The sequence below is a fragment of the Chanodichthys erythropterus genome, chromosome 10, assembly GCF_024489055.1.
Source record: "Chanodichthys erythropterus isolate Z2021 chromosome 10, ASM2448905v1, whole genome shotgun sequence".
NCBI classification, from domain to species: Eukaryota; Metazoa; Chordata; class Actinopteri; order Cypriniformes; family Xenocyprididae; genus Chanodichthys; species Chanodichthys erythropterus.
In genome coordinates this window covers 24,231,696-24,253,265 of record NC_090230.1, presented here as the reverse complement: position 1 = coordinate 24,253,265, position 21,570 = coordinate 24,231,696, and the positions used below count along the sequence as shown (strand labels likewise).

The following is a 21,570-nucleotide window of genomic DNA, read 5'->3' as shown; positions in this document are numbered from 1 at the left end:
TTGTACTAATTTCTAAGATAAACCCTTGCGCTTTTATTTTGATATCACCAGCTGATCGCGTGAGTAAATGTGCGCACTTCTCTTTAAAACACGCAGCACAGAAACCTCAAACCTGAAAGATTTGGGGCTTTTGGAAAAACATTTGGGGCTCCAGCCCCCTTAACCCACCCCTAGTGCCGCCCCTGGATATAATGTTCGAATTATTCATTGTTAACGAAATTACTGAGGAAATGTTCGCTGACAGCTATCTCAGTATGCAGAAAATATGTTCGGCTGATGCAGGTGTGATCGTCATTGTGATATTTTTTAGGCTACTTGCTTGAAGATTAGGTGTACACTGACGTGTTTTCTGATTAATGTTCGTTACTTCCCAGTTCGCATGTTTTTGGATTTTAAGTCCATTTTTGTGAGATTAAATATCATTATAAGCATAATATTCACTTTTTTTCTGTGAATAAAGTGGCCGATCCTTATTCAATAGATAAGACGTTTTTAATGTTTATGTATGCCTATTCATTTTTATTGTTGGCTGCACATTTCTGGGGGGGCACAAGGAAATTCTGGGGGGGCAATGCCCCCCCTAGCCCCCCCCTAGACCCGGCCCTGCCGCCTAGGAGTCCCCTGCTGTGTGGGAAGACAGACGATTACACTGCAATAAATAAGAAGGCCTAGCCTATACGTTTACACTAAAAATAGCCTATAAACTTCCTAAAAGATATGTTCACTATATCAGCAAAACTGCATAAATTTAATTCGAATTGTTTTAAACTATTAAAAAATATTGGAAATGAATGTGGAAATGAATAAATCAACCTTTATCTGAAGTATTTTATACAATTTTGTATTAATGGATATTTTGATATATTTATTCTAAAACATAAAGAGGATGTTGGATGATTTTTATCAATGTGGTGTAATGCACAAATTGCATTTATAGTCCATATTTAATATTTTCTAATGTCTTGATGCCTTGACGGGTTAACCGTGGTGTCACGTGGATGGGAACGTGCATGGAAATGATATGCAGATGAGGTTATGCATAGTAAAACTAGGCATTATTAGCTCCATATATGGTGATTTTGGGGAGGAGACAGGGTGGAGATGTATGGAATTACATTTGTGCCACAATTCTGTGCACGCAAGATCATATTTTGAGCGCGCTAAAGGGCATTTCGCACGTGCGTGAACTGAGTTTTGCGGAGAAATGTTCGTCTCGCAAATAAAAAAGTTTTTTGAGCGAAGGAAAATCAATTTTGCATTTAAAAGAAGTTTATTTGGATGTGCGCAGATGTTCTCTTTTGCGTGTGCAACGTTTCACTTGCTTGCTCTCCTCATACCCACACTGAGTGCTCTCAATCGCCGATGGCTCGCGTGCTCAACACAACAGAGCGTTACAATGTGCCACAATTCCAGCCAATCAGAGATGAGGCTGCTAAATTCTGATTGGCTGGCTTGACAACCAATCACAAGACTCCCTGCTTTACCGACAGAGGAAGAGGAAAAATACATGGTGGAAGAGGCTTTTGTTCAATGGCTTGAACACTATCAAAGTCCCTTTAGGTCTAAAGTCTTTGATACTATTTATTTTCAAGTTCAGATGTCTACCATTATTATTATTATTATTAATTTTTTAATCAAAATCATATCGTATTGTTACATAATGGCATGTTCCAGAGTTTCCCCACACCTCAACTGACTATATACAATGGAGCGTTCTTTAAAACTTCCGCAATAATAAGCCCGCTCGAAAACATCCGGTGAGATGTCATTTGCTGGTGTGTTGAGCATCAGTAATACTTAGTTTATAATCAGAATATAGTCACTTAAATAGTCATAGCATTAATTTAGTTATTCGAACGTGAGAAATGATAATAAATAAATAAATAAATAAAGACGTACCTCAGTGTTCCTCCTCGGCTAAATTCAATTCGACCATCAGTTTTCACACTTTGTGTGAAAAAAAAAGCATCAAAAATTAAATATTGTGCACTTTAGTTAGATTAATTGAATAAAGTGTGTGTTTTTACATTTTTACATATGGTTTTTACAAGTGTGCTGAAATCATTGATCTTGTGCTGCACTGACTGACAGCTGTTGTGTAGCCTAATTCATTCACAAGAAAAGTTATTGTTTTTCATAAAATGTTATGAGTATTTAATACTCCATTTTGACAAAATGTATTTTTAAACCTAGTTATTTTATAATGTTTAATATTAATGTTTAGAATTTAATATTTAAAAAAAAAAAAACAAAGTGAAATATATGTACAAATAAATGCTACTCTGCCGCCACCTGCTGGTTAAAGTGGTAATTATTGTGTTTTTTATTTTAAAATAAGTTTATCAAATGTTGAATTTTCTACATTTTGAAACGTTTGGTTTTTACAATGGGGACAATCTCAGAAGGATGAACAAGTAATGTTTGTGGTCATCACATTAAAAATAAGAAGTGCTGGAAAATTATGTGCGTGTGTGCGTGTCTAATTACAGACATGTCATTTTTAAATGGTCCCAATAGCTTTGTCTTTATTGCAATCAATAAAACAATACAAATTAGGTATATGTGATAACTGCATTAAAATATGAATGCAACATTAAAAAGTCAATCATTGATGGTTTTATGTTGATGTACACTCTAAAAAATAAAACATTGGTTCAACAAAAAAAAAATATGTTAACGTTTTCCACTAGAATTTTTAACTAAAGCCAATTGGGAGAATTACATTAATTCAAAGCAATATTTTGAGTTGATCCAACATAATGTTTTAAGTAAGGTGAAGACGTTTTTTTTTTGCCACAATAAAAACTCATTTCTAAGTAACATGAACATAATAATCGTCAATATGAATGCAACTATTAAATTGATCCAACATAATGTCTTAAGTAAGGTGAAAACACTTTTTGGACACAATAAAGTGGCATTTCTAAGTAACATGATCTTACCAAGCACCGCTTGTCACCATGATGGTAACTCTCTAAAAACCCACATTAACTCTTCTAAATTAGCATAACAACACACTAATTACTGCTAAATCTTCCTTACCATTAATCTTGTGCAAAAAACATTATATAACACTTAATTTTAGCATTTACTCTCCCTTTCAAGTGCCATGGGCAAAGCATGATGGGAAATCCCAGCCCAGTTAAAAGAAGTGTTCATACAACTCAAAACAATGAAACACGTTTACACGTCATCATATTGTATTTTACATTAACAGAACTTAAAATTAAATAATTTTTTTGATTAACTGAAAATGTTAAACTAGGACAAGTCATGATAGTATATCGAATCAATAGGCATAATTTGTGTGTCATCCAAGCTCAATAAAATAACAATTAAAAGTAAAAAGTCTAACAGCATTTCAGAACTTGATTTTTTATTTCACAACAATATATATATTTAAGTAATGACTAAAGGTCCCCTGAATTAGTTTTTAGAGTGTACAGCGACTACAGAATGAACATCTAACAGTTCACCGGAAATGCCTGAGCTGGCTTAACCACAACCAGGAAGTAGCCATGAATATAGTCAATTAACAGTTAGTTAACTTCTTACTGAACTGCAGGTTATGTAATTAGTGGAAAGTGACTGAGCGGGGGTCTCTAATGTTACATGCTTTCAGACATGTAGATGGACAGACTTTTGCCCTTTTAATTAGTTAATATATTTTAAAATAAAACATATCAAATAAATGCAGAAATGCAATGTAATAACAGTAAAGTAATTATCAAAATACTTCACACTATTTAGGATGGATAGTATGCACATTGGGATGCAGGCTTGATCTCCCTGTGCCAAACAAACAAACAAACAAAAAAAATATATATAATTATGTGGGTAACAATGACATATATGCAAATATATCAGTATAAATCTTGGGTGTGCGACCCACAAACTTACTATTATATGTGCATATATGTCATTGTTACCCACATAATTATATATATTTTTTTGTTTGTTTGGCACAGGGAGAACAAGCCTGCATCCCAATGTGCATACTATCCATCCTAAATAGTGTGAAGTATTTTGATAATTACTTTACTGTTATTACATTGCATTTCTGCATTTATTTGATATGTTTTATTTTTAAATATCCAGAGGCAAGTACTGTACCTTGCTTACACTCTTAATTAATTAAACGGGCAAAAGTCTGTCCATCTAATTACATAAACTGCAGTTCAGTAAGAAGTTACTTACCATTTAACTGAGGTGTAGGAAACACTGGGACATGCCTTTATGTAATAATACGATATGATTTTGATTAAAATAAATAAATAAATAATCTACTTCGAGTAGTAGACATCTGAACTTGAAAATAAATAGTATCAAAGACTTTAGACCTAAAGGGACTTTGATAGTGTTCAAGCCATTGAACAAAAGCCTCTTCCACCATGTATTTTTCCTCTTCCTCTGTCGGTAAAGCAGGGAGTCTTGTGATTGGTTGTCAAGCCAGCCAATCAGAATTTAGCAGCCTCATCTCTGATTGGCTGGAATTGTGGCACATTGTAACGCTCTGTTGTGTTGAGCACGCGAGCCATCGGCGATTGAGAGCACTCAGTGTGGGTATGAGGAGAGCAAGCAAGTGAAACGTTGCACACGCGAAAGAGAACATCTGCGCACATCCAAATAAACTTCTTTTAAATGCAAAATTGATTTTCGTTCGCTCAAAAAATATTTTTATTTGCGAGACGAACATTTCTCCATAAAAAACTCAGTTCACGCGCGTGCAAAATGCCCTTTTGTGCGCTCAAAATATGATCTTGCGTGCGCAAAATTGTGGCACAAATGTAATTCCATAGTGATGCACGTACACACAATCTTCCACTGACTGGGATTTATAAAGGGATTTGTGCGCAGGTTCTGGCGTACGCATGGTTTTATAAATCTGATTTTTTTTTTTTTTGTGCGTACACAGAATCTAGATTTTGGGCGTACCCACACTTTTACGATGAAATCTACACCAAGCTTTATAAATGAGAACCCAGGACTGTCAGAATGAGACGAGACACTCACTAACTCACTGATGCTGCAATAAACACTTTATATCTTTATTTCATGTATTTCAGCTCGTCTGTCTGTTCCTGTCATCAGCAGAGACTGTTCACAATATTCTTCATCATCTTCATCCTCATGCTTAAAAGAAAGATTTTTCTAATCACAACTTTTGTGAAATTCTTCAGATTATATTGATAAAGCTGATCTTGTGCTGCAGAATCACAGTGCTGCTGTAATCAATAATGTAAATCTAACTCAGAGATTGGGCTCTAAATGAGTTCAGTGATTCAGATCAAATAATGATTATGTGAAAACATAACCAACACCACCTGATCATTTTTTCTCTTTGCTTGACTAGCTGTTACAGCAGCCCAAAGAAAATCTATTATTAAAAAAGGTGGTCAAGGGCCAAGAGCCAACTAAAGCAAACACTGATCTCTATAAAGGTGACTTAAAATAGTCATTTTCTCCTTTTCTCTTCCATTCAATAATGGTCAATCGTCACTCAATTAGTAACCTAATATTTCATAAACTTTAACACTGCTCTTATTTTAACACTTTAACACTCGTGAGTGTGGTCTCACATATACTCCCAGGAGAGTTCATTTAACACTGCAGTTTTTGCTCTATATATAAATGTTACATATTACAAAGTGATATACAGGCTTATTTTTGGAATTAAATCTGAGTTATTCTGAGAAACTTTAGGGGAACCAAAGATCTATTGCGTCACCAGTACAGAAACTAGCAAAAAGATGAAGTTATAGTACTGAGAAAATATTCTGCAGCACAGATGGTTAACATAAAAACAAGAAGTCCACTGGACCTCTTAGTGATAAAAACAACAAAATAATTACAATTCAGTGCCATTACTGCCAACACAAGATGACCGTAATTCTGACAGGAAAGACCATGAACACAAGATAAATGTTCAAACCTGAAGGCAGGTCAGTCCAGGGCACTCAATTCAGCTCTACATCTGCTCATAATCACTTAAACATTAATTCAAATCATGCAAAAATGGTAGCAAACTATATATATATTTTTACATTAAAACTGCACTAAACTATTTCCATCAACAAAAAAGAAACTTCAAATAAAGTTGCAATGCAAGATATAAAGTCACAATTATTAAATAAAATTGGAGTCAGCTCTTTTTTTCTTCAATAAAGCAGAATTAGATCTGGGCGGTATGATGATGTATATTGTAAAGTGTCAGTTATTGGAGATTTTGCTATATATCACACAATGTACATGTATCTGCACAGCACACTATAGCTGAAAGTTATTGACACTTTAGAGCAACAAGGAAACATGGATGCGATTGGGAAGTGCTTGACGTTAAGAGCTGCTATTTAAAGCATATAAACCACCAAAGAGAAGTAAATTCGCTATGCTGACAGGAGGCTTTACATTCACACACACACACACACACACACACACACACACAGAACATGCATACACTGTAAAAAATGAAAAGTTGAGAAAACTTAAAAGTTTAAAGGGATAGTTCACCAAAAAAATGAAAATGTGATGTTTATCTGCTTACCCCCAGGGCATCCAAGATGTAGGTGACTTTGTTTCTTCAGCAGAACTCAAATGATGATTTTTAACTCCAACCGTTGCCGTCTGTCAGTCTTATAATGCGAGTGAATGGGAACACAATCTATAATATTAAAAAAAAAAAAAAAAAAAAAAAACACGCACAGACAAATCCAAATTAAACCCTGCGGCTTGTGACGACACATTGATGTCCTAAGACACAAAACGATCGGTTTGTGCGAGAAACTGAACAGTATTTATATAATTTTTAACCTCTAATACACCACTATGTCCAACTGCTTTGAGTATCCGGTGTGTGAGGTGTGTACCCGCTCTGGCGTAGTTTAAAGGATTAGTCCACTTTCAAATAAACTTTTCCTGATAATTTACTCACCCCCATGTCATCCAAGATGTTCATGTCTTTCTTTCTTCAGAAAGAAATTAAGGTTTTTGATGAAAACATTCCAGGATTATTCTCCTTATAGTGGACTTCAATGGAGCCCAAACAGTTGAAGGTCAAAATGACAGTTTCAGTGCAGCTTCAAAGAGCTTTAAACGAAACCAGACGAAAAAGGGTCTCATCTAGCGAAACTGTCACGGATGCACAAAAACAAGATGTTAGAATCCAATCGCAGCTTTATTGGGTAATCTAAAGTCGAAATCCAGAGAACAGGCAAGGGTCAAAATCCAAGAAACAGTCCACATAACAGAAAGCCAGGAATACAAAAGTGCACGTAACAAAACAACGAACCAACAAACAAGGTAGAAACAACTGAGACTAAATAAACGGACACTAATGAGGAAACACAAAACAGCTGGGTGCAATGACATGGGATAATGAGTCCAGGAGGTGAGTATGGGTAATGTAGTTTAAGGTGAACAATAGTCCATGTTGGAGTGCCCTCTGGTGGCTAAACGGGGCACTCCAACTCATGATCATGACAGAAACGATCAGTCATTTTCGAAAAAAACCCCAGCAACTGTATATGCTTACTGTATAAACTGTATAAACTATGCCAACTGTATAAACACAAATGATCGCCTTGCATGTGGTTCCACCTTCCATATTCTTTAAAAAGTTTACGCTGTACTTCCTACGCTTTCCTATTCAACTTACGGAAAAAATGGAACTGACGCTGCATTCGTTCCACAAGTTGAATAGGGAAGGTGCAGGACATACAGCATAAGCTTTTTGAATTATCAAAATTATCGTAAATATGAGTTTCCTAGTTAAACTTGCGCCCTATCAAGTCTGAGATGAGCTCTTAATCTCGACTTCAGAAGTGGGAAGTACGAAATGTCCATTAGCAGATGAGGGCAACATTAGTTGTACACTCTGTTGTGGTGCATTATGGGATTGAATGAGTTCACTCAATAACATCCACTATGATTTTGGACACTACAAATGACTGTCCCCTTAAAATAGTGCCCTATTTAAAGGCATAAATATGAAGATTTTATGTCATTATTATTTAGGCAAATTCAGCTCTTTGTAGATCTTTTCATAATAAACCAACTGCTAAAAATCATCTTTAAAAGATCTGACATCATCACGTTTTTTTCATAAACTTTTACACTTATGATGCACAAACATACAAACACAACATTGGGGGCGGGGTTTTGGAGAGAGGGTGTGGTTGAGGTGGGGGCGTGGTCTAATTCAGTCTGGAGGAAGTTAGTAAATAGTTAACACTGTCAGCAGCTTGTTCTCCACACATCTTTACTGCAGACACTCACAGGATTTCACACTGAAACTATTTCAGATCACTGAATTGATGAAGAAAATGTTTCACGCATTTATTTTTTGCTGTTGCTGTCTGGTTGGTAAGTCATTTATTGTCATAATTATTCCTAGAAACACATTAAAGTTAAGAGGGCAAGAGCAACTAAAGCAAGAAATTAAAAAATCTCTTCCTCTGAAAAAACAGATTCATATCATGCATTAATTATGCTACAAACACACACACAAATCACACATGTACACTCAATAATGAATACACTTTCATTGTGACCAAAAAAACTCATATTAAGCATGAACGTGTGACTGAAGGATAGCAGATCACACATCCACATTATGAGCCATTTGGGACAGAGCATGTCTAATTTATACCACATCAAAAGTAAAATCATGGCAGTTTACTTAGTCATTTAGAAGAGCAACAGAACAATTGTATATTCAGAGAGAAATAATAAAAAACATATACAGTTTAGTTCTTTCATTGTAACAGTTTTTTGTTTGCTGTCTGATATCAACACCACATGATAAACACAAAGGCTCAGCCCAGAGAAAAAACTGTATCACTAATGAGAAACTGAACTACAGCCTCAACAAGCTCCTCATGTTCACTCACAGAAACACAGAGACAGAAATATAATTGTTCCTACATGATTTCACTACAGAGTCTCTGTACTGAAGTCATGAGCTGTCTGTCAGAGCTGTTGGAAGAATGATTAAAAAAAAATCTTCGTGCTTTTGTCTTCTGGTTAGTTGCAAAATTGATTTATTTATTTATGTATTTATTTGGTATGTTAGTACAGATCTATAGCACACTATTTAAATCAGTCAGAAGAATGTGATCTTGATATTAAGTGTATTCAGATCCTGGTTTGAGATTTCACAACACTTACAGATTTAGTGCATTTGTTTAATCATTATTCATCAATTATTTGTATTTCTCTGATTGTCCTGTTACACTAGAATACCAAACAGAGCAGCTGAACTTTCAGTCCGTTTTTACCATTTTAAGTTCAAGGTGTTTATATTTTTGCAGTAAAATGTTATTTTAGCTCTAATGAACTTCAGTTCCATCGTCAATAAATAAAAAAGGAAAAGGAAACTGACACTGATCTATTTACTGTCATAACTCTATTTTCATACATTTCTATTTTTTGCAGTTTCTGTCATTCTACTTTTCCAAAGTAATCATTTTAAAATGATGACAAACTTCAGTTATAGCTTTATTAAACTTAACTTTAATATGTGTGACTGAGAGACTGTTTGTGTTTGTTCTTCAGGAGTGTTTGCTGATGAACTGAAGTCAGTGATGGAGGGAGATTCAGTCACTCTACAGACTGATCTTAATGAAATACAGACAGTTGATGCGATAAAGTGGATATTTGGAACTAACAGGAGTCTAATAGCTAAAATCACTGCATTGACCATCATCATCCCTGATGATCTTGATGAGAGATTCAGAGACAGACTGAAGCCGGACATTAAAACTGGATCTCTGACCATCATGAACATCAGAACTGAACATGCTGGAGATTATGAAGTTGAGATCAGCCGCAGGAGCTCATCGTATAAATACAGATTCACTGTTACTGTCTATGGTGAGTACACAACTACAGATCACTCTATTATATTACATTACAGATTCTGCATATTTATTGACAATTCTTCTTAATACTGCAAAATTGAAAAAAATGTCTTTGACACATTTCTCACTGACACTGTAATTTAATGTCAAATGCCTGACAATGAAACAGGCCTCTTATTTCTGGTGTAATTCCTCAGAAAATTCACGCTACTTTTTCATTCTGTTATAATTTTTATCTCAAACTCATAAAGCTCACTCTAAATGAATGTCATTCAAGCATACCCTTACGAAAAACTAGTATACTTCAAGTTCATTTGATCAAGTATACTAAAGTAATGTTCAAGTATACTTTATGTAGTAAGTATAATATCAATGTACTAGTAGTAAACTTGTAAGTGTACTATTTTAATACCGCTTGGGACTAAATTGGCCCAATTGAAGTATATGTTTAAGTGTACTATAAGTGTAACAGTAGTAAACTTTAACTAGTTCACATTTGTACTGCATCTGTACTAAAAGTGAACTTATACTAGTATACTAGTAGTTTACTATTTTAATACTAGTAGTAGCTACATTTTTAGTATACAAAAGTACACTTTGAAATATACTCTCAGTAAACTGCTAGTTTAGTGCAAGTATACTTTTAAGTTTTCTGTAAGTGAACATGACATCACACTTATAGTTTACTTTTTATATATTATTTTTGCACTTTAAGCATACTTCTATAGGAACATAGAAGTATGCTTAAAGTGCAAAAATAATATATAAAAAGTAAACTATAAGTGTGATGTCATGTTCACTTAAAGAAAACTTAAAAGTATACTTGCACTAAACTAGCAGTTTACTGAGAGTATATTTCAAAGTGTACTTTCGTATACTAAAAATGTAGCTACTACTAGTATTAAAATAGTAAACTACTAGTATACTAGTATAAGTTCACTTTTAGTACAGATGCAGTACAAATGAGAAACGTAGCTGTGAACTAGTTAAAGTTTACTACTGTTACACTTATAGTACACTTAAACGTATACTTCAATTGGGCCAATTTAGTCCCAAGTGGTATTAAAATAGTACACTTACAAGTTTACTACTAGTACATTGATATTATACTTGAACATTACTTTAGTATACTTGATCAAATGAACTTGATGTATACTAGTTTTTCGTAAGGGTACTGAAGTGTCTAAACCATCTCCACACAAGAGTTTTTACACACTGAATCATCTCCTCCATTGGAAATGCTTCTGGTCACTCTAAGATCAAATTCAGCAAAAAAACAAACGTCCTCACATTCAACTGCTTTTATTTCCAGCTAATTTCTGACCATGTGTAAATATTTGTATTATCATAAACAGTTCACCAACTGAGACACGAGCTGAACATCAACATGAGATGAGCAGAAATGAATAATGAGTCTCTGAACAGAGCAGGAGTCAATATCAAAACTATCAGTCAGTATCTTGTGTCCATCAGCTGCTTGAACTGCTGCAGTGAATCTCATCTTCATGAACTGAGACAGATCTGACAGTTCTTGCTGTGAGAGGAATATAACTCATTTGACACGACCAGTCAGATGAAGAGCACCAGGGTTTGAAATCTGAGATTTAAAGTCGTTCTTTGATTTGTAACGAAGGAAAAGTGAAGTTAGTTGTGAGAAAAGATGGTGCAGCACGTGTCTTTAAACTTTAAATGAGTGTGAAAGGAATATTTAGTTCCCATCTTCACCTGATCTGCTGAGATTTAATGAAGAAGCTGAAGACAAACATCTTCCAGAAGCTCTTGAGACTCAGTGGCTGTTCTTGTGTGTCTGTTCCCCTTATTGAGCTCAGGATCTAGTCAATACAATCCCAGAAAAGCTGTATGAGCTCACAGTCAATCAGATCAATAATGTGCTAATCTCACTACAAACTCACTAGACAGAATGTATTAATTTAGCTGCAGGTTTAACGTGTAACAGAGACAAGCTATAAGATCTGAGTGTGTAAACCTCACTGCCCTGACCTCAAGAGACACACATGTGACTGATGCTAGAGATTTACTGTCCTTGTTAGCAAGAATGTTTAATTTTGTGATGTTTTTACTGTATTTTTACAGTATTGTTTCTATAGGCTCAATCTACAGAAGGCTTCATCTTCAGATATATAATGTGAATGTAGTTTCATCTGTTGTGTAGAGAACATGTGCATGAGAATGTGTTTATCTCTGGACGTTTGTGGTTAATGTGAGTTTGTGATTGTATGTCTTGAGCCATGAAGAGCCATAACTTCCTCTTTATGAGAAACAGCTTTACTGTGAAATAAAGTACAGAATTAGTGAGCGCTAATGTTTGACAAGAAAAAAATCTCTGTGAGATCTGTGTGAATGTGAAATATCAATATACTGTATATCATATTATACTATGTGTATGTGAAATATAATACTGATTCTCAGCTGCATATGAATCTCTTTATATATCCATGATTTGCATATTAATACTGTGACCTTCCAGATAAGCACATTTTATCCACTTTGGGGAGTTTCAAACTAAAAGTATTAATATTTTCTTTTAGATTAACGTTTTTTTAAACAGTGACTCTTTTCCAGTAACAGCCTTTGTTGCAAGACAGACCTCAACCGCCACCATCGTGTCATGTGATGCTCACCCAGATAGCAAAAATCATCTTACCCAGATCTGGCCCAGATGCTTCATAAGTTCTGGTCCAGATCCGCTCAGTGGACTTGGGCCGGTTTCTTTTCTCACAACTTGCCAATACAGCATAGATTACTTTAAAGTGTCATGAAACCCCAAAACACATTTTTTGAGATATAAACAGATATGTATAGGCTGCACATCATAGAAAACACTAAAGGTACTCATTAATGTTATTCATAAGTGAAAAATAGTTATTTTTGCATTTTTCAGAGCGATTTCTGTCTTCCGGTTTGAAAGGCTGAGTCGGAGCAACGTCACAAAATCTGACGTAATCGTGTACTTTCGGCCCAAGTATGGGCATGGTCGAACATGCTGACGTAGACCGTTTCGAGTGATTCTCGACATATATTCATGACATTCAATCCAATCACTGCGCTGTATTATGCATAAGATTATAATTTTGGTATTATGCATGAGGAAGTATCACTTCTCTCGCCTCGGTCTCTTGTCATTCAGGGACATATCGTTGGTGCTCGTTTCCTCAGTGCTACAACACAATGTGTTTTCCTGCGACCAGAGCAGAGGTTTGTGTGCATGTGGATTGTTTTGCTGTAATCTACCAGAACAATTGGAAAATATGTTCGCGTGAGATCGCATTACAGCGGAGAATTCAAATGTCACAAAAGTGTGGCTCATTCTCCTCTGCCTGCTTCTGCCTTCCTTCAGCACAGCACGTATGTTGTTTGTATTTTGCTCGCGATGCGGTCAGAACTGGAGTTTGAATACGAACACATCAAAAATACGATTGTTATGATATACACGCGGAGCGCGCATATGATCCGTTTCAGCGCGGAGCTCCGCGATGAGTTTAATAACACTAGCCACGTGACACATAGCTCATACAGAATAAAGTATCTGTGTTTAAAGTTTTTATTTCACACATTGTCCTGCACCAAACATTAACCAGCACGGTGTAGTTATGCACACATATTTCATCAAGTCTTCTTCAAATGAATTATATGTGCAAACTGGACACTGCAGACATGTATCTGAACGCGAAGACACGATTATTCTGATAGACAAAAGACTGATTTTGAGACTGCAGTGCTCGTAAACGTAATTAAAGTAGTCTATTATTAGCCCTATTAAATATTCTTTCACATTTCTCCCTTGTGCTTGGGAGTTTGTTGTCATTCTCTCTGTGCTCATATAATAATATTAATTATTCTGTATAATGAGTGTGTTTCATTGGTTGTTCCCCTCTACACTCCCACTTTTCCAGAGCTTTACACGCCCATTTTAACAGAGTTTTTGCAGCTCAGAGGTGTGAACGACCAGGGTAAAACAGGGGGGTTTCATGACCCTTTAAGGTGATTTGGCCCAAATGTCCATGCAGCATGGATGAATTTTGATTGGTGACACCCAGAATGCACTGCAACATGCTTTCTGATGGTCACTGTTGTTGAGATGCTGATTCTTGATGTCTGTCTGTGCCTAAAAGAAAGATTTTTTTAATCACAACTCCTAAAGGATTAGTTCACTTTCAAATAAAATTTTCCTGATAATTTACTCACCCACATATAATCCAAGATGATCATGTCTTTCTTTCTTCAGTCGAAAAGAAATGAAGGTTTTTGATGAAAACATTCCAGGATTATTCTCCTTATAGTGGACTTCAATGGACTCCAAACAGTTGAAGGTCAAAATTACAGTTTCAGTGCAGCTTCAAAGAGCTTTAAACAATACCAGACGAGGAATAAGAGTCTTATCTAGAGAAACCATCAGTCATTTTCTACAAAAATACAACTATATATGCTTTATAAACACAAATGATCGCCTTGCACGTGCTTCTGCTTTCCGTATTCTTCAAAAAGCTTTCGCTGTATGTCCTACACCTTCCCTATTCTACTTACGGAAAAAAAACGAAACTGGCACCGCATTCACAGCATAAGCTTTTTGAAGAATACGGAAAGCAAATCTGTTTTGTGACTGTTGCTCCGCCCACTGAATCTCCGGGCCTGGATTAGATCTGTATTAGATCAGTGAAATGGATGTGACAGTATAGGCTAACGCAGATTTGACGCTTTGTTAACGGATCCGATGTCAATCATTTTATATGATGGGAGATTCAGAAACACTGAATGCAGATCATCAAACTGGATCTCTGACCATCTCAAACACCACAATGAAACATGATGGAGTTTATCAACTACTGACCAACAGTGTGAGAAAGAGACTGATCAAGAGTTTCATGAATGAATGAATCATGATGAATCATTTTTCTCTCTGATATTTGTCCATGTGTGTAAACAATAATATTTAAAAATGTCTAGAGGAGTGAAGATCACTGACTGATGCTGCAATAAACACTTTCTGATATTTTTTCATGTTTTTCAGCTTGTCTGCCTGTTCCTGTCATCAGCAGAGACTGTTCACAATGTTCTTCTTCATCATCATCATGTTCATTGGTGTGTTCAGCTGTGAATGTGAGTCATGTGACTCTCTCCTGGTACAAAGGAAACAGTTTATTGTCCAGCATCAGTGTGTCTGATCTCAGCATCAGTCTCTCTCTACCTCTGGAGGTGGAATATCAGGATAAAAACACCTACAGCTGTGTGCTGAACAATCCCATCAGCAACCAGACTCAACATCTGGACATCACTCACCTCTGTCACACATGTGCAGGTACAACAGTGCTGATAATATTCACTGAATTTGAATATTTGTTGATTTTAACAAGACATCTTCATTTTAACTCAAGATGCCTGAAATGATGAATGAGCTTCTGTCATCTTCATCAAATACCTCTTATGTTTTTTTTTTCTTGTGTGGAGCATAAAAGGTGATTTTTTTGAGTTCATGACAGACTAAAGTCAGCTTGTTGAAAATCACAGTTCATTTAATTGTTGCTCATTTGTTTTTGTTTTTTCAGAAGCACACACCCATTATTGTGATTCTGTCGAAGCTGTGCTGCGATTGGTCGTCACTGCTCTGATGGGCGTGGCTGCTGCGGCTGCTGCTGTTCTTCTGGTCAATGACGTCAGATCTACGAGAGGTAAAAAGGAGGAAACAGAACAGATGTCATAAATATTGTGACATATATATGAGTTTTAATCGTAAAGATGAAAATATGTGTGCTTTAATTGCTCAGTGATGCGAAACGAAGTTGTGTTTACCTATTCTCTTATCAGAACTGGTGTATTGGGGCCATCTGGTGGCCAAAACGATAAGAAAATCTACACGAAAATCAATATTCAAAGAGTATAATAGAAGTAAATGTATCTCTCTCACACGTGTCCCAAAATCACATCTACATCCTGAAACAGAGCGATAACCAGCTGCTGTTCTTCTGAATAACAGAATCAGAGCAGAAAACACTGAATTTATCAGTGAAGCATGTTTTAGAAAGATTTAAAATCATCATTTAATATACCTGTGAAATCTGAACTATTTTGCTCATGACTGCTCAAGACTATTTTGGAAAGAATTAGAAATCTATATTAATAGAAAACTGGTGTGTATGATAGAAATGTGTGTTTGTTCTTTATGTATTTTTTTCTCTTTCTGACAGTAATGTAAATAATGTGATTATGTTATCTTGTGGCATTTAATAAAAAACAGATCAGATATCATGAATATTGTGAGTTTTAATCTATAATATGATTTACATTCATGCATTTTCAGATGTTTTTTTCTCAGAAGTGATTGTGTACTTTGGGTCCATCTGGTGGCCAAAACCCAGAATATTCATTAATATTTCATTTAATTTGCTGCAAATGCTTTAGAAACACAAATGAAGAAAAATATCTGTCATGCCAATAAAACACCATCAAATGTCAGATGAGAACTGAGCAGGACCTGTTCAATCTTGAGGAAGATTCAGTCCCTCTAAACTCTGATCTACTGAAATAGATGATGATAAAAGCTTTGAGAGTAAAAATGATAGTAAAGCTTTGAAGTAGATCTATCTCAACAGTTTGATTATTTTGATCCTTGATTATTAAAATGACTAAATCATTGCAACATAGTCGTCTCTGCTGCTCGTATAAATGACAAGTTCATGATAAATATGATTCTTTTGTAAATGTAGAGACAGAAGTGAAGATCAGGACTGTCAGAATGAGACGAGACACTCACTAACTCACTGATGCTGCAATAAACACTTTATATCTTTATTTCATGTTTTTCAGCTCATCTGCCTGTTCCTGTCATCATTAGATACTTTACACAATCTTCATCATCTTCATCATGCCTAAAAGAAAGATTTTTTTAATCACAACCTTTAAGAAGTCCTTCAGATTGTATTGATAAAGCTGATCTTGTGCTGTAGAATCACAGTGCTGCTGTAATCAATAATGTAAATCTAACTCAGAGATTGAGCTCTAAATGAGTTCAGTGATTCAGGTCAAATAAAACACCATCTGATCATCTTTTAACTTTGCTCACAAAAACTTTGCTTTGTTACAGCAGCCCAAACAAAATCTAATATTAAAAAGGGGTGCCAAGGGTCAAAGTCCAACTAAAGCAAACACTGATCTCTATAAAGGTCACTTAAATAGTGATTTTCTCCTTTTCCATTCAATAACTGTCAATCGTCACTCAATTAGTAACCTAATATCTCATAAACTTTAACACTGCTCTTATTTTAACACTTTAACACTCGTGAGTGTGGTCTCACATATACTCCCAGGAGAGTTCATTTAACACTGCAGTTTTTGCTCTATATATAAATTTTACATATTACAAAGTGTATATGAGTTATTCTGAGGAACTTTAGGGGAACCAAAAATCTATTGCGTCACCAGTACGGAAACTAGCAAAAAGATGAAGTTATAGTCCTGAGAAAATATCCTGCAGCACAGATGGTTAACATAAAAACAAGAAGTCCACTGGACCTCTTAGTGATAAAAATAACAAAATAATAATAATTCAGTGCCATTACTGGCAACACGAGATGACAGTAATTCTGACAGAAAAGACCATGAACACAAGATAAATGTTCAAACCTGAAGGCAGGTCAGTCCAGGGCACTCAATTCAGCTCTACATCTGCTCATAATCACTTAAACATTAGTTCAAATCATGCATATATATATAAAAAATAGTTTTTTTTACATTAAAACTGTACTAGACCATTTCCATCAACAAAAATGCTGAGAAACTTTTGTTTGAAAAAGTTGCAATGCAAGATATGTCACAATTATGAAAACTTAGAATCAATAGTTAACTTTTTTTTTCTTCAATAAAGCAGAATTAGGGTGGTATGATGATGTATATTGTGGTGAAAACATAAAGTGTCATTTATTGGAGATTTTGCTATATATCACACTATGGCTTAAATTGACATGTTCAAGCAACAAGGAAACATGGATGCGATTGGGAAGTGCTTGACATTAAGAGCTGCTATTTAAAGCATATAAACCACCAAAGAGAAGTACATTTGTTATGCTGACAGGAGGCTTTACATTCACACACACACACACAAAGAACATGCATACACTGTAAAAAAAGAAAAGTTGAGAAAACTTAAAAGTTTAAAGGGATAGTTCACCCAAAAATGAAAATGTGATGTGTATCTGCTTACCCCCAGCGCATCCAAGATGTAGGTGACTTTGTTTCTTCAGTAGAACACAAATGATGATTTTTAACTCCAACCGTTGCCGTCTGTCAGTTGTATAATGCGTGTCAATGGGAACTCAATCTATAAGAGTCAAAAAAACACGCACAGACAAATCCAAATTAAACCCTGCGGCTCGTGACGACACATTGACGTCCTAAGACATGAAACGATCGGTTTGTGTGAGAAACCGAACAGTATTTATATCATTTTTTACCTCTAAAACACCACTATGTCCAACTGCTTTGAGTATCCGGTGTGTGAGGTGTGTACGCACTCTGGTGTAGTTTAAAGGATTAGTTCACTTTCAAATAAAATTTTCCTGATAATTTACTCACCCCCATGTCATCCACGATGTTCATGTCTTTCTTTCTTCAGTCAGTCTTATAAAGAAATTAATTTTTGATGAAAAGATTCCAGGATTATTCTCTTTATGGCCTCCAGATGGTTGAAGGTCAAAATTACAGTTTCAGTGCAGCTTCAAAGAGCTTTATTTCTCGCACAAACCGATCGTTTTGTGTCTTAGGACGTCAATGTGTCGTCACGAGCCGCAGGGTGTAATTTGGGTTTGTCTGTGAATGTTTTTTTGACTCTCATAGATAGAGTTCCCATTGACATGCATTATACGACTGACAGACCGCAGCGGTTGGAGTTAAAAATCATAATTTGTGTTCTAGAAACAAAGTCACCTACATCTTGGATGCCCTGGAGGTAAGCAGATAAACATCAAATTTTCATTTTTGGGTGAACTATCCCTTTAAACTTTTAAGTTTTCTCACCTTTTCTTTTTTTACAGTGTAGAAAGTAGGCTATAGAGTGTATGTGCAAGTATCAAATTTACTTCTCTTTTGAGGTTTATTCCTCTTGTGCAATGAGATGGAGACAAAATATGTCAAAATACCTGTCATGGTGAGTATTAACATAACACAGTTGGTTAGTTTTGAGTAAAAAATGGGAGAAAACCAAATGCGTATAAATAAATATACCGGATCTGTGCAATATATCTTAGTGTGACAGCAGCTGATGACTAGCCCTGCATCCCAAACATACTATCCACCTATCTGCCCTAAATAGTACTGAATATTACTATTTTCACATACTATTTAGGATGTAAAGTATACACATTGAAATGCAGGCTGGTTCTTAAACAAACATTTTTATGTTTTAGCAAATGATTATCATGACAAAAAAGAGAAAATTATGACACTGACATAAGTCAAAATTAGGACTTAAATTGACTAACTTGTTAATTAAAAAGTCAAAAATCATGATTTAAAAAGAAAAAAAATGATGTAAAAATTCAAAATTAAGTCGAAATAATTTCTTAATTTTGATTTATGTTGACTTAGTATGTCATAATTTTGACGTTTTGTCATAGTACTATATTATGCTTAATTTATTATATAACTTCTTCCAGCAAGGAAAATATGTTTTAAGAGCCTCCAGAAAACTTCATTAATTTTGAATGGATGTCAATTAAAAGACATGCTTTTTACCTGCAAAAATTGTATAATTACAGTATCATGGATAACAAGGTCATGCTAATTGTGGATACAATCAAAAATACAAAGAATGTGTGCACATCCCAAACACCCTAATTGTGCTCAGGTGCAGGACAACAAAATAGCAATAATAGAAAAGAGAAGTGTGATGTCCACTCACTGAAAATAACAGCTCCAAAACAGCTTTATTGATGTTTCGACCATCGGGTCTTCATCGGGCACAATACCCATGTTTGTTTTTTGTGTGTTTCTTCCCCCTGTCTCTGTCACATTAGACTTCTGTGTCCAAAATATGCACTCAACAGCTAGAAAATACCCATAATGCACTGTGAGAGTTGCGTGCCAGAATAATTCCCGTTTCTGACCAGAAGAAGGCACCTGCAGCTGAATCATCCAGCCATCCATATAAGGGTGAATATAGGAGGGTATAGGGGGCGGTTTCAGACAAAGCCAAAGTCAATGGAAAGAAAAGTGTAGTGTGACCGCCCCTTAAGACTAGCACTCTCTAGTGTTCAAAACAAGAATTCTCCTTTCCAAGATTAGCTCTGCACCTTTTGAGGTTCAGAAAGGTAGTAAAGACATCATTAAAATAGTCCATGTGACTGCAGTGGTTCAACCTTAATGTTATGAAGGGACAAGAATACTTTTTCTGCGCAAAAACAAAAAATAACAACTTTATTCAACAATTTCTTCTCTCCCCTGTCATTATCTATACGCAGTTGACGCTGTGCAGGCTTCCATGTTCTATGTCCAAACACAGAGTCCTTATTGGCCAGTTCAGAAACCCTCAAATTTCATCAAAAATATCTTAATTATCTTATCTTAAGGTCTTACGGGTGAGTGAGTACTTTTGGAGTGAGTGAATACTTAATGACAGAAATTTCATTTTTGGGTGAACTAACACTTTAGCAAACGGGGGGTTTACAAATAGATCTGACACACAACAAATAGAATGACACACCACTGAACTTCCACATTTAAATCCAACTTTATGAAAAAATTAAAAGTTTGATTAGATACCTCAAATTCAGTGTGGTAGGGTTCTGAAAATCATTTACTCATCCTCAAGTTGTTTCATACTTGTATGAATTTCTTTCTTTTGCTGAACACAGTAGAAGATATTTTGAAGAATGTCAGTAACCAAACTGTTGATGAGTCCCATTGACTTCCATAGTATTTTTTCCATATATGGAAGATACAAATATAAAACATTCACATTATTATTCAACTCAATTAATTCAGAATGTCAAATGAAAAATATTTTCATTATGCCATCAAACAATCAGCATTTCTGGTCAGCAGTTGAACAGCTAAAGACAGCTGAAACCTAAAAGTTGTCAGAGTGAGCTGTATAAAGAAAATCTCACTGTGAGGGATCCTGATGGTGTCAAACTCCAGACTGAGGAACTGGTGAAGATCTGCACCTCTAACTGTAACGTGCCAAGGCAGTCTGAGGTTTCAGTGAAGTGCAAGCATAAGTTTATCCACTGCGATTCCTTTGCTATATTTGCTATGCATAGTATGTGGCACATGAACCCCCTTTGGTTGGAAGGCGGACTTTACAAGTTAAAATAGCTATAGCATTTGATCACTAGAGGAAGCAGTATGCACACTACTTGAGCGCCATGTAGTGTTCAACACAGGAATTTATCTTTCCAAGATTCTCCTTCATCCAGTATAAATAATAATATAACATGGGTGAACATCCTAGCTAACAGAATTTAGTTTTAAGAACATTCTTCATTTCAATTCCAAAAGTAAGCAAATCAACAAAAAAGCAGTTGTTTAAGCCACTTTAATGCAGTCATATTCTGTAATTAAAACAGACATGTTGATTTGCTTTATCAATGCAGAAATATTTTTGAAAACACCTGCAATTGCTGATAAAAAAAAGCAACTCAACAAATGTCAAGGGTCAAGAGCTCAATTAAAGCAAACACTGATCTCCATGATGGTGACCTCA

General features: G+C 35.4%; 1 protein-coding gene across 3 annotated transcripts; it reads left to right on the top strand.

The window, feature by feature from the left end:
* Window positions 1-8,261: 8,261 nt before the first annotated feature.
* Window positions 8,262-16,086, top strand: LOC137027974 (SLAM family member 5-like). 3 transcript variants are annotated; one of them, XM_067396635.1, is made up of 5 exons: window positions 8,262-8,361; window positions 9,553-9,870; window positions 14,887-15,174; window positions 15,425-15,544; window positions 15,681-16,086. In XM_067396635.1, the coding sequence occupies exons 1-5, from the start codon at window positions 8,313-8,315 to the stop codon at window positions 15,821-15,823; spliced, it is 918 nt and encodes a 305-aa protein (XP_067252736.1). In that variant the 5' UTR covers window positions 8,262-8,312; the 3' UTR covers window positions 15,824-16,086. The 3 variants fall into 3 exon arrangements, with proteins under 3 accessions (XP_067252736.1, XP_067252735.1, XP_067252737.1); XM_067396634.1 differs by having other exon boundaries at window positions 15,422-15,544; XM_067396636.1 differs by lacking the exons at window positions 15,425-15,544; window positions 15,681-16,086 and adding an exon at window positions 15,251-15,320.
* Window positions 16,087-21,570: the final 5,484 nt, after the last annotated feature.